The following is a 14,091-nucleotide window of genomic DNA, read 5'->3' on the forward strand; positions in this document are numbered from 1 at the left end:
TAGAAGCGCGATTCTGGGCAAGGTCCTTCAACAATTTGGGATGGCTTATCCATCTGATAAACTTCATAAGGTAAAATTTTGTAATAAATGAGTTAAAACATGGGTATTGGTATACTTTGTTAGATTAATTATTTCTAGTCTTCTTCAAAAAATGAAAGGAATGCAGATAATATATTGTAGGCTGGGGCTAAAACTTGAAATGGAATTTTGGCAAAGACACTTTTTCAAACGAACATCTTGATACTGGCAGGAAGAAAAGCTTGTTTACATTTTTTTTCTTTTTTCTTTTTTTTTTTTATCATGGGAAATAAATTGTAAGATGCATCCTAGCTTTCCACATCCTCTTAGTTCTACTTCCGTATGTCTGTTATTTTAATTTTAATTTCTAAAAATCCCTCTCTCTTTCATTCTCCTTGTAATTTATCATCCTTCTTTCCAAGAGGAATCATTTTGTGAGTGTTATTTAAATAGATAATTCTACCTAATAAAGTTTTAATATAGAAATACAACATCGGAAAACATTTCATCTAGTGAAAAGTATCACTACCGATGATTAGTTCTATTAACTAACTAACCGTGGCATGATGGCTACACTTGTGATAGGCAGACCTTACCTTGGTGGTGAGTTTCAGGGAAAACACTGGCATAGTGCACTGCCACTGCTCTGACAGTAAAGCTTTGCTACCTCATTTATTCATCCTTTTATCATGTATATTTAGCACAACATCTCAGAGTTTCCCATAAAGGAAAAGTCCTTCAGGTTCTATACAAAGCTTTTCTTTTTTTTAATTTTAATACTACTTCCCATAAAAGTAATAACTGACCATATTTTCTAATCATCATTTTTTCTTTATGTTTTCAACAGGTAATCCATTGTTAACTAGCAAAGTCAACATATTGATTAATGTCTTAGATGTCAATGAATTTCCACCAGAAATAGCTGTGCCATATGAAACAGCTGTGTGTGAAAATGCCAAACCCGGACAGGTATCTTATCAGTATTGTTCAGAGTGTATAAAAATCCACTACATGTATGTATTTTTCAGTTATAAGACTGTGCATGAATGTGTATACACATATGTGTGTGCATATATGTATATTATGTATGTCTATAATGCATATATGCATGTTATTTTTGTTTGTGTTTTTCTGGATCATGTCTTGATAAAAGAAACCATAAGAGATAGTAAACTCATAAATTAATGGTACATTTATGAATGTGTTGTTAATACCACAGGAGATAAAGTCATGATGGCCTAGTGAATAATCTTTGTATAATAATTAAGGTGTAGGATTGCAGATTCTGCCATGTTTTCCATTCATTTACTGTAGAATTTTTAAAGAACTTGTGACTGTAAACTGAGTAATCAGCCAGCTTAGGGTCCCTCCTTCTATTGTTTCTGCTGCTTTACTCACGTGCTTTTATGAAAGAGTACTGAAAATTCCTTAAGCCCATGACAAATGCAAAGCTGGTGGGTTATTTCAAATATCTGAATTACATTTTCCTTATTAAGTCAATATTGCTCGAGGAGAGGTTTTAGTGAGGAGATGCCAGGAGGGCAGAACATAGTTAATGAAAGTTACTGTCAAAGCCCTAGGATTTATGTGTGTGTATGTGTGTGTGGGGGGGTGGGTAACCAGGTTTTCTCTACCCTGTTATAAGTGAATGAATGAATAAAATAAAACAGTAAATAATGAGAATAAGGCATAAGCAAATGAAACAAGAATATGGTTAAACCAATACTGTGTACCTGGGTTCCAAAGGAAAATAATATGTTGGTATGCTTTGGTTTGAAGTACATTTCAAACACCTTTACGTAGCATAACTGCTCCTCTAAGTGAATTTGAAGAGTGTTGATTCTTACTTGAAAAAAAAAAAATCTTAATGTTTGCAACAGCATTTTTGAAAAAGACCATTCTTTAATCTATAGTATTTGTTTCAATGTAAATGTCTTCTACACTTTGTAGGACATTTCTCTCATAGTTCTAATCCTGTAGTGTCCATTAAATTTAATTATTAAATTAAGATGAAATAAAACTACATATCAATATTCTGATTTACACTCACCCCATGTCAATCAAGTACTTGATAGCTGTATGTGTTATGAGTGACTGCCATTTTGGTCAGTGCAGATGTAGAATTTCCCACCAGCACAGAAACGTCTAGTGTGCTGTGCTGCTCTAATCCTTCTTTTGATAATTTGGGGAAAGTATTAATTATATTACAGCATGACTTAGTCATATTTTCCAAAGTGATAAATGTGCCTCCTTGATTGTGAATAGGCACAGAAATGTATTTAAACCAAGTTTTAACCCCATTTTGATGTTAAACGTGCCCACAATTTACATCGGCTGAGCCCCGTGCCTGCTTTAGTGTCTAAAGTAGTGGATGCTGTGTGAATGTGTACCTAAATAAATACCTGATTTAGTTGGGAAGTTATAAGAGGTTTCCCACAACTTACCCATTTTCAATCTTCCAGATTCCTCCACACTCACCCCCAAAATCCAATTCTTTGTTTAAGTATCAGGACATTAATTATTTTATATCAATCAGAATCTTGTAATGCAATAAATGAAAGTCTTTTGGGAATAGAACTCCGCTTAATGCTTCTGTGTTTGTCTTGTAAATTAGAATGTTTAGAAAGTTGGGGATAGTAGAAATTATTAGAGATTATTTCATTTTCTTATGTCTGGACAAATTGGCGAGGAACATGATAGGTCCTTGGAGGCTCTTTTTCTAATAAATAACTTTTGGGCTTTTTGTGTCCTACTGGACCACATTTATGTATAAACCATTGCCCTGAACACCTGTTGAGTTTTCACGGAGTGTCATATATAAGCACTTTTTGCTTTTGACCCCAGCCATTCTGCTCCTCATCTAGGAACTCTGCATAGGAACTATTTTTCTCCTCTGGACTATAATTTTATATGTATATATGGATGTATCACCTATCTATCAAAACAGAGAAAGGTGATACCACATAAACCAGTAAAGATTTAACAGTGAATCACCACATATTTATATGAGAGTTATTTTCCTTAGGGAAATTAGTCCCAAGTGACAATTCCAAATAAATACCAGTTTATGCCAAGATTTTCATGTCTCTGCTGTTTTAAAGGGCTTACCTTTATTCTAAAGTTATGTTCTTGATATCTCTTGGGGCTAAATGCCTTTAATTAAGTAAATTATTATGTTACTTGTCAGTACTTAAAAGCAAAATAAAGCAAAACTTGACAAATAGGTACTGATCCCCAAGTAATTTACAGAAATTTTACAGATAAGATATAGTGATGTGAGCATATGGGATTATGTGAAAGAAAGTTAAAGTTTTACACAGTCTATATGGTATTCTTTGACATTCCATGATCTGACCTTTGGTGGTGAAATCTGACCTTTGGTGGTGAATTGTGAAAATCTCATATGACAGTCATAAACAGTAAATAGATCCTGTGCGACTGATTTACACTGAACCAGAGAACCGAAATTATCACTAGTGGACCAGGTTGTCAACTTACAAATTACTAATACTGCACTAGACACTCAAAGTCCCAATATACATGCCTCTGTGTGTGTGTGTGTGTGTGTGTGTGTGTGTGTGTGTGTCTGTGTGTGTGTGCACGAATGTGTATGTGTTTATGCACACACAGCTATATAGAAGGTTGATCATAGTCATAATATTGGGTTTTAACCATGAAGTCAAACCAAAAAATACTAAATAAGTCACATATTTAATGGTATCAATCTAAGATCACATGTTACATACTTTGTCCATTGGAACCAGAAGAGAGTACTTGAAACCTGAGGTGTTCCCAAATATAGTTGAAGAGTGTGATCACCTGAGCATCACAGTGCTCTCCCCATACTACACACACTTCCTGAAATTCATTCTGATGCAAAGCCATTGAGTGTATTAATAAATAAATGCTTCAAACTGTGCTGATTTGCTTATTTATGTAGTGAATTATAAATTTCACAGTTGTGCTCTCAAAAGTTATTTTTATTTTTAAATTAAATGTATTGGGTGACATTGGTTGGTAAAATTGTATATATTTCAAGTGTACATTTCTATAATATTAAGTTGGTGCAAAAGTAATTGCAGGTTTTGCTTTTATCTTTAACCTTTAAAACCGCAATTACTTTTGCACCAGCCTAATACATCCAAATTCATAAAGACATCTTATTGAAGTATCAGTGTTTTACCTCCAATGTACACAATGTATGGAAGCAATTTAGGAAGAATTTTGAAACAGGATGAAGACCTCTTATTTCTTAAAGGAACTCTATGAAAACATAATTTGTAGTTTTATTCCTTGAGGAAAAGCAAACATAACTAAAACAGACGTGGGTACTTTGCATCTCTTTTTCTCATAATTTTATTTATTTATGAAAATAAATCTCATTCTCATAAAAATAACTATGTTAAAATTTTGCTAACGCCAGGGCTTTTAAATAATCACAGATTTTTTTTTGTCTCCGGTAAGCATTTTCATATTTAGGTTACACTTATTTCTTAGCACTTATTTCATGTAATTTAAAATGCAAACAAAGTGCATTTTAATTTTATTTTGCTTGTTAGTGAGAATGTTCAATGCTGTTAAGCTTTTGAGTTATGCACATATTGATTTGGAATGCACCCATACCCTATGATTGTACCTGCCATTATTAACTGTAAATGTTCAGATATTTGTTTTGCCATTTTTAACTGTAAATGTTTAGATATAAGATTATGTATAAATAATCAGTCCACTGATATGAATCCTCACAGTGTCACTGCTGTCACCTCACTTGCTTCATTAAATAAACTCGTCAGCCTGCTGTGCAAAGTTTCTTTTGAAACCGATGACTGACGTGAAGTTTCATCTCCACTTTGTTGCAGACCATTCAGACAGTCAGCGCTGCAGACAGAGATCTTTCACCCGCTGGGCCGCAATTCTCCTTTAGATTATCACCTGAAGCTGCCATCAAACCAAATTTTACAGTCCGTGACTTCAGAAGTAAGTTTAACCACATAAAAATTCACCTCTTATCATGTAACTCCATAAAAGGACACAAAGGTAGAAATTGATGCTTATCCTAAAAGCACCCAAGTTCATACGATATGGAAATCGATACCTGAGAAACATAAAATGCGATAGCTAGTAGTTAATAAATATTTATTATAAATTATTTTAATCCATATAGAGTATCTAATGAAGCAAACGCCTTCCATTTAGAATGCAGACAATCTGAATGAGGCATTCAATAAAAGGCCGTCTGGGATATAAAATGCTTTTCCTGTTTAAAATATATCCTTTTTTCTACATGCACATTACTTGTACGTACAAATAGGTGACTTCTTAGTATCCATGACTTCTCATGCATATATAGATATATATCTATATATAGATATACATATATCACATTTTCTTTTTCCATACATTGATGAAAAGCATTTTAATAGTGGAAATTAAGTTTTACTGGAGTAACCCATGGTGCAGCACAGATTAAAAATACAGGCTTTGTAATTAGAATGATACAGGTTTCCATTCCCACTCCATTACTACATAAAGGGCAGACTCTTAATGCATTAAGTTATACTAAATAATGTCAACCTCATGGTATTTATATTAAATAAAATAATATGTGTATTTTTTAACACAACACCTAAACATACGTACAAGACCATTTTGCTACAATCTGTACCATCATGTCTACTCTTAATATTTCTACCACCACTACTAGTACCATCACTACGACCACTGCTACTACTAGTCACACTGTCATTTCTGCTACTCTTTCAACCACTTCAAAAAAGTAAGAGACGGGGTTGGAAATATTAAGGCTCACTACTGCTCCTTGTTTCTGATTTTATTAGTCTGTGACTTTGGGTATTCTACCTCTTCTTAATTTCCATACTCTAAATGATGGTGATTAAGAACACCTGAGTTTACAATATGGAGGAGGAAGAAGTATTACTCAGTTCTATGCTTATACAACAAATGAACCAATTGTAATGAAATGGTGATGATGAGGGTGATTAATAGAAGTCAAAGGATGTTTTGAGGAAACTTAGTTTTCTGCAAATACTTAGGGGAAAGAATGACTCCCCACATTTTGTCACAGAAGAAAATTTAGTATGATTTCCTGCATTGTGAGTGAGGGATGGCTACAAATAAAACAGGGTCATAAATATGAAGGGCCTTGTAAATAGAGAGACCACACATTTTCTCATGAAAACTGGAGCATTTTGGAGAGTAGAAGTGAATAATATTAGTGATTTCAAATTGGAACAACATACATAAAAATAGGGCTAAGTCAAACCAGAGATATGGTCACTGAGTCTGCAAGCTATTTAAAGAGATTATAACTTAAATCCACTGACTTTAGAAGTCTTTGAAAGGTTTACACAAGAGGATAAAGTGTTCAGATTTGCATTTATGAAGATCAGGTTGGACGTAGTGTGGAAAAGACACTAGAAGGATATAAGACTGGTTCAGATGCTACTGCAGAAATTGGGTGAGAGAGTCTTAGATTAGGATAATGGTGGTGAGGATAGAGACTAGTGGATGGAAATCGGATTAATAGGGCTTAAAGCTAGATCTCTTAGATTTTATATGTGATATGCTGAAGAAGAACACTAATCACACTTTCACATCATTGGCATGGGCACCCAGGTAGATGATCACATCATTCAGTAAAGTCATCATTGGCTATTTTCCACCATTGCATCCTTGTTGGAGTATCTATATCTAATTAACTATGATAATGTGAAGAAGATCACCTTGCCCCAGAGCAGTGTTCTCTCATACTCTGAAATGTGCCTCTCATGTAGCATTTACCATATTCCCTGTTTTAAGTTATATTTGTAAGTGTAAAGATTTTTTTTTTCAAGTGGATGGAAACATTTTTTTTCACCTCATATATTTTATATTTACCTTTTGTTTTGTTTTGCGAGAACATGTAAGTTCTACTCATTTAGCAAATTTTAATTATGATACAAAGTTATCAACTATAGTCACGTTATACATTAGATTCTCAGACTTTTTCATCTTACAAATGAGAGTTTGTACCTCTTCCTATTTTATACCCCCTATGCCTGGGGACCACATTTCTATGCTCTGCTTCTATGAATTCAACTTTTTTTTTATTATTCCACATATAAGTGAGATTATAGAGAATTTATCTGTCTCTGTCTGGCTTATTTTACTTAACATGTCTTCCAGATCCATCCACTTTGTCATAAATGACAGAGTTTCCTTATTTTTTAAGGCTGGATACTACTACTACTGCTACTACTACTACTACTATGTATAGCTATAGATATATATACATATATACATATAGTACATTTTATTTATCCATAGATTGATAAAACCATTTTAATAGTGGAAATGAAGTTTAATGTTTTTTGCATTCCCATTATGGACAGCGTAATGAATTTGTATGTGGTTATATATCAGTAATAATGTACTGGAATAAACAATAACAAAAGGTAGGCTGCCTTTTGACCTAACATGCATTTAAGAATATTAAATTTCTACCTCCCCAAGTTCAGATACAATAGTTTCTCTGACTTTCCACTTCTATTAACCCTTTTCACCCAGATTTCAAACTTTGATCCTTGACTGTTCCTTCTCCCCAGACTCAAGTATCCAACCATCAGTTAATTCAATGTTAATTCAACTAGTTTCCATTTTTCCATTCCTACTGTCACCACAGGTACCTGGAACCACTTTCATTGGAAATATTATTATACACACTTGACATCTTAATATTTTAATTTAAAAATATCCTTTCTGTAATAACAAATAACTCTTCCCATACCAAAGTCCATTATATCATTTAAAGTTTTTTCACCTTGGATCTTCCTACCAAAATGAATAGAGAGAAGCTGCCAATATTTAGTTGTTGAAAGTAGCATCTTCAAATAGACAAATGAAATATAACTGAAATAGTACCATTTTCATGACTTTTTTTTTACCTGATTCCAAAGTGTGTGTTACATATGGCTATAATAAACGAAATATTAACAAATTTTTAAAAATATAAAAAAAAATGTTTCTAGGAGTTACTTCAATAGATATAAAAATAATGTTATGAGTAAAACAAAATTTTCATTACTATGTGTAGAAATAAAAGAAGTAAAGAGCAAATGCGTGCAAAAGGATGCTTTCAATAGAAATACTAATTGCATTTATATAAAACTAATAATCATTATTGTCTTGGATTATTCCAAGTAAATATTGCTATTTTGATTTTATCAAAAGTAGAATGAATTACTTTTGTGATTAATGTGGTGATTATTATACTTCATGATGTTGAAATTTTTTAATGAATCTTGATGTTATTAACAAACTTTTTTCTTCCGCGCTAAGTTTCTTACACTGATGTGCAAAGTTAAAGTATAGATGTAGATGATATAGATGTAGATGATATAGATATACATATAGATATAGATTATAGATATATAGATATATAGATATAGATTTGGGGGGGAAATCAAGTTTTAATCTGCAATAGTAAATTGATATTTTTGTATTTTAAAGAATTAGTTCTTAAGTAAGATTGTTTGCAGATTCATATTTTGTAATAATTTGTTCTTTTATCACATAAGAAAAATAATCATAGAATTGATTTTTCCCAATGAGATTTTGATGTCAGAAAAAAATATGAGTAAACATGTATACCTCTTGTTTTGTAAACCATCCTATATTCTTTTGAATAATAAATTTATCTTACACCAGAGAAGATTAATGTGTCTTCTTTGCCTAAAGTTTATTTTGATTACCATAGATTCTATTTTGGTACCTTTCATAATGATAAAAGAAAGAATTAAAATATGGATATATTTTACTGATTCAAGAAGAGCTTCCAACTGTTTAATAAACATCAAACTTTCAGATTTAAAGTGAAGCTTATAGTAACCATCTTAATCACTAATGTCATGTTTTATAGACAACACAGCTGGAATTGAGACCCAAAGAAATGGATACAGCCGCAGACAGCAAGAGTTGTATTTTCTCCCTATTATAATAGAAGACAGCAGCTATCCTGTCCAGAGCAGCACAAACACCATGACTATTCGAGTTTGTAGATGTGACTCTGATGGTACCATCCTTTCTTGTAATGTGGAAGCCATTTTTCTACCTGTAGGACTCAGTACTGGGGCTTTGATTGCAATCCTACTGTGCGTTGTTATACTCTTAGGTTGGTTTCAATATTATCTATCATCTGTCTATCTATCTATCTATCTATCTATCTATCTATCTATCTATCTATCTATCATCTATCTATCTGTCATCTTCTGTGTGTCTTCTCTCTCCTCAGTAATGTAAATCAATGTTTCTTTGCTGAACTGCCATACATAGTGAAGGAAGAGGTCTATCTATATTGAATTATATTATATTTAATTAAAATTAAATTTTGTTTCATGCCTCATGGATATTGCCATAAGTCATAAATCAATCACATCATCAAAAATACAAAAGTTTGTTCAAGCCTTAGGGTATTTTCAAGTAATAACCATTTGTGGAACTTGCCTCAATGAAATTTTCTATAATAAATATCCTATTTACATCAGTGGCTTCTCAATTCGTTTTACATCCTAGTAACCATTGCTTCCTAAGATTTTATATAACCTTTAAAAAATATACTAGGTGAACAGTGGTTGCCAAGTACCAGTTTAATAAATAAAGAAAAGAGAAAGAACAGGAAAGAAAAAGAGAGAAAGTACAAGGACATCTTTTTTTTCCTCTTGTTTAAACTGCCAGACAGAAGCAATGTTTATTCCACTTTTCTCACCTCTCCTCACATCAAAATTCTAACCATTTCCACTAGAACAGAACAGACCACACTTAAATATCTAGAAGTACTGCAAAGGAAAATGATTGACGTGAATGTATTCTGCAACATCTCTATGAGAATAAATATAAACCTACATTTGGGGTTTCCCTCTTCCGTCGACTCTGTTCAGCTGATTCCATGTCACTTATTAATTTGCTTCCAGAATCACAAGAGAAAGAGAGATTTTATATTTTTCTGGCCGTTCTTTTAAATTCCAAGTGCAACAGATACAAAGTTGGACACTGTAGAATCAGGTTATATATACATGTTTATTATTTAACCAAAAATTCTGACAAATGTAGATACCTTCCTTTATTTCTAAGATAAAAAACAACAACAACAAAAAAATTACTAGGGTGTAAAGCATGGAGTAAGCCATTATCTAATAGTTTGTGAAGAACATTTTCTGAGTCATAAACTCACGTTGCTTTGGAGGATAAAGTGCTAGTCCAATTTGCATGATGTAGATATTAATCCACACAAGTAACCTTGGTGCATAGAACAATGTATGTTTTACAACTTCATATTTCATAGTAAATTATATCTGTCATCTGTTTGTATTGATGATAGAAACTTTAATATAGCAGATTCAAAATAATGTTCTCAAATCTGAAATGGAAAGTGATCAATCAGGTGTTTAACTTCAAATCAACCGTTCCTCTCTCATACTCCTCTTTTCTCTAAAAGCTTGCTTAGTCCTAGAGTATTTGCATACCAACCTATCATGATTTGGAATATTCTGGATGCTTGCCTCTAGCCACGGGCCCTGGTACAGTGTAGCAATTCATCTTGCCCAGGTCAACCTTATCATGCACTGACATCTGCCACTTTTCATCCAAACACTTACTGAGTGTCCACAGTGTGCCTGCACTGTTCTAGCCCTGTGGATTTGTTAGCATACGCAGTAAATGTTGATGCTCTTAGTCTTGCCATGGAGTCTACTTAAAAGTCCATCTACTGTTTGACTTCCTTAACCAATCTCAGATTCCTTTAAATCGTTCAGCTTATTCTTAACCATTTTCATATCCTTCCTGGAGTAAGGGGAAGTATAAGAAACATGTGGTATCCAGATAACTTTTAGGTGACCCTCAAGTACATCTAACTAGTCTCTATCTCAGTCATGGCAACTCTAAAGCCATTTTATATGCAAGGCTTCTCTGTGACGTTTGCAGTCTCTCAGGTACTTCCTGCATGAGAAACTGATATTCTCTTTAGTTCTGAAATTTGCCTAAACCCTCGGAGGAGAACAGAGTGATAAACATCTCTGTAAGGCCCATTGTACAGAAGCTCTACCTATATCTCCTCCCTACTTTCAATTTATTAAACTCTAATTTTGGAGGAGGAGGGAATAAATGAGCTTTCATTATCATTCAGTGTCTTCTACTTTCTAACCCTATGGCAATTGTCTTCCAGGTTTGGCTGTGGTAAATCAAACACATTTTGTCTTTCAACCTATTCCCACTGCTGTTGAGGAGAGGGCATATTATGACAGGCAAAGTTGAGAGCTGATGTCATGCTTTGTATTTGTGTCTATTCATTCCTACAAGAAATGGACACTATAAATTTAGTGATAGCTGTGAGAAAACGAGAAACAGAGATTCAATAATGAGAGCATGTCAATTAACTATTTAAAAATATTATCATGCTTCATGAATGTAACCTGAAATGCTAGACATTTGGTTTGGGAAATGTCTCAATATGTCAGGATACGGAATTTAAATAATTAAAGATCTTAGTTGATATGATTTCTAAAAATATGGCCTGTATATTCTATATTATTTATTTCTCTCTTTTTTTTTCTGTCCTTATATTGCTTTTGAAAGTGATTGCCACATTTCATTAGAAACACAATAACATTACAATTGGGAAACATTGGTTTGAATAATATCTAAGTGTTACTATGGGCTATAATATTCAAGTTATACTTCGATATAACATACCAATGTTATACAGCTTTGTGCTTAGAGCAACCATTATTATTATTTTTATTTTTGTAACACCTTTTCTACCTCACAACAAAATATTTAAATATAGTATACATATAGTAAACATAAGGCTACAATTGTTTGATTGTATGAATAATTTTGTGATGATTTTTTGCTAGTTAAAATTTCAAAATGAGGTTAAGTGTAGACAATGAAAAAACTGTAACCATAAATATGATTCTTATTGATTACAGTATGTTTACTTGGAAAATCATAGGATGTCATTAAGGAAAATCAGCCAGTCCTGGTCTTTTTTCTTTTTTTTCTTTTTTTGTGTGTGTTTCTTTTTGTTTGTTTTTTTTGTGTGAAGAGGTGAAGTGACATATTCTCAAATTGCAATTTTTTGTCTTATTCTAGTCATAGTTGTGCTGTATGTAGCTCTGCGACGACAGAAGAAAAAGGACACCCTGATGACCTCTAAAGAAGACATCAGAGACAACGTTATCCACTATGATGATGAAGGAGGCGGGGAGGAGGACACCCAGGCTTTCGACATTGGTGCTCTGAGAAATCCAAAAGTGATCGAAGATAATAAAATTCGCAGGGATATAAAACCAGACTCTCTCTGTTTACCTCGGCAGAGACCACCGGTGGAGGATAACACAGACATAAGGGATTTTATTAATCAAAGGCTACAGGAAAATGATGTGGACCCTACTGCCCCACCATACGATTCATTGGCAACATATGCCTATGAAGGAAACGGATCAGTAGCAGACTCCCTTAGCTCCATAGACTCTCTCACCACGGAAGCGGACCAGGACTACGACTATCTGACAGACTGGGGACCCCGCTTTAAAGTCTTGGCGGACATGTTTGGCGAAGAAGAGAATTATAATCCTGATAAAGTCACTTAGGAAAAAAAAAAAAAAAAAAGACTATAACACAACCAACAGGAGAAATTTAAGAAAAAGAAACACAAATAGAAATATCTCACACACACACACACACACACACACACACACACACACAGCCCTTCCACAGGCTTTATAGGACAAGATTCCTTTGATTATCTGGTTTCTAGCAAGTTGCTATATTTATCATGTTGTCAGTTTTGGTTTATTCTGCCAACACAAGATAAATCCTGTTATATGTACTTGCTTGGTTTTGTTTTGTTATTTTGGAAATGCACTGAGACAAGCTCAGGCCTATTAAATACAATGTACTGACATGACAACCTAGAACGAAGATAGCTATGTGGCATCACGGTGGAAGAGTGTTCGATTTTTCTTAATTCCACTAAAGTGCCTATTGAAACTCTTATCATTTAAAGTGGTGTGCAGTACACTCTGCTGTGATGGCACTGCAGGATTCAGAGACACAGAGGACGGAAATCAAAGACACTGTCTTATGCCCCGGAGCAATAGCAACATGCTGACTTCTAATTCCCTTTGAGGATAAACGAAGAATACTTTTGGAACTCACCTTCTTATAATTCAAAGTTGTTGTTTTTTCTTTCTTCAACTGTATGCCGAAACACATTTGCTTTCCTACCCTTTCAGAAAATTGAAATAAATGTGGTAATAAATGAAATATGTCAGTCTTAAGTTTTAAAAGAAAATTTTTGATCCTATCATTAGTTCATATTAAAGCTGTTCCTTAAAATGCTACTTTTTTTCCAAAAAAATAAAATTTTAAGAAAGAACATTTTTAAAAATTCCTCTTTATAAAGGGAGGCCTCAGGGCTGAAACTCATCTTAAAATAAATATTGGTTTTGTTTTAATACTGTGCTGGTGTGTGGAAGGTTGGTTTTAACAAATGGCCAGATCATTGAAGTCTTCTTTCATAGATAAAATTTTTAGTTATGTTTCTATGAAACTCTTGGGGGGAAAAGAAGTGCCATTAATTTAAACATGGGAAAAATACATTCATTATACAGCTTCTCAGAGATTCTTACAGTGCAGTGATTACTTGATGACTAAAGAAAGTAAAATACATATCCAATAATACAGGATGAATTCATAGCATGTCTAAAAATTATTTGATATACATGACTAAACAAATAAAAAATCAGAGACTTCAGAACTTTCAAACCAACGACTAACTCCTAAAGTGAACACTAATGCAAAATCAGGCAGTGGATTTACTTATTTTATTAATATGAATTTAAACATTGTCATTATTTTAGAGCTTAGAGTTGCTTCATTACACTATCACGTACAATAATTCTAATATAAATGACCCCTACAGATCCTTTAAAGAACTTTTACTTTTTAATTTGATTCAGATTTCTAGAAATATGAGTATTAGACTTAAGCCACTTATAGATTCATCCTGATCCA

General features: G+C 33.2%; 1 protein-coding gene across 4 annotated transcripts in view; it reads left to right on the top strand.

The window, feature by feature from the left end:
- Nucleotides 1-13,341, top strand: part of CDH12 (cadherin 12) — an 877,868-nt gene extending 864,527 nt beyond the window's left edge. For 3 of the 4 annotated variants that reach the window (XM_074329051.1, XM_074329053.1, XM_074329052.1), the window contains 4 exons: nucleotides 866-987; nucleotides 4,878-4,995; nucleotides 8,936-9,187; nucleotides 12,166-13,341. In XM_074329051.1, the coding sequence (XP_074185152.1) occupies nucleotides 866-987; nucleotides 4,878-4,995; nucleotides 8,936-9,187; nucleotides 12,166-12,665 (992 nt within the window). In that variant the 3' untranslated portion in view covers nucleotides 12,666-13,341. The remainder of the gene's footprint in view (nucleotides 1-865; nucleotides 988-4,877; nucleotides 4,996-8,935; nucleotides 9,188-12,165) is intronic. The other variant, XM_074329054.1, reaches the window with a different exon arrangement.
- The last annotated feature ends 750 nt before the right edge of the window (nucleotides 13,342-14,091 follow it).

The sequence above is a fragment of the Rhinolophus sinicus genome, linkage group LG03, assembly GCF_036562045.2.
Source record: "Rhinolophus sinicus isolate RSC01 linkage group LG03, ASM3656204v1, whole genome shotgun sequence".
Classification (NCBI taxonomy): Eukaryota; Metazoa; Chordata; class Mammalia; order Chiroptera; family Rhinolophidae; genus Rhinolophus; species Rhinolophus sinicus.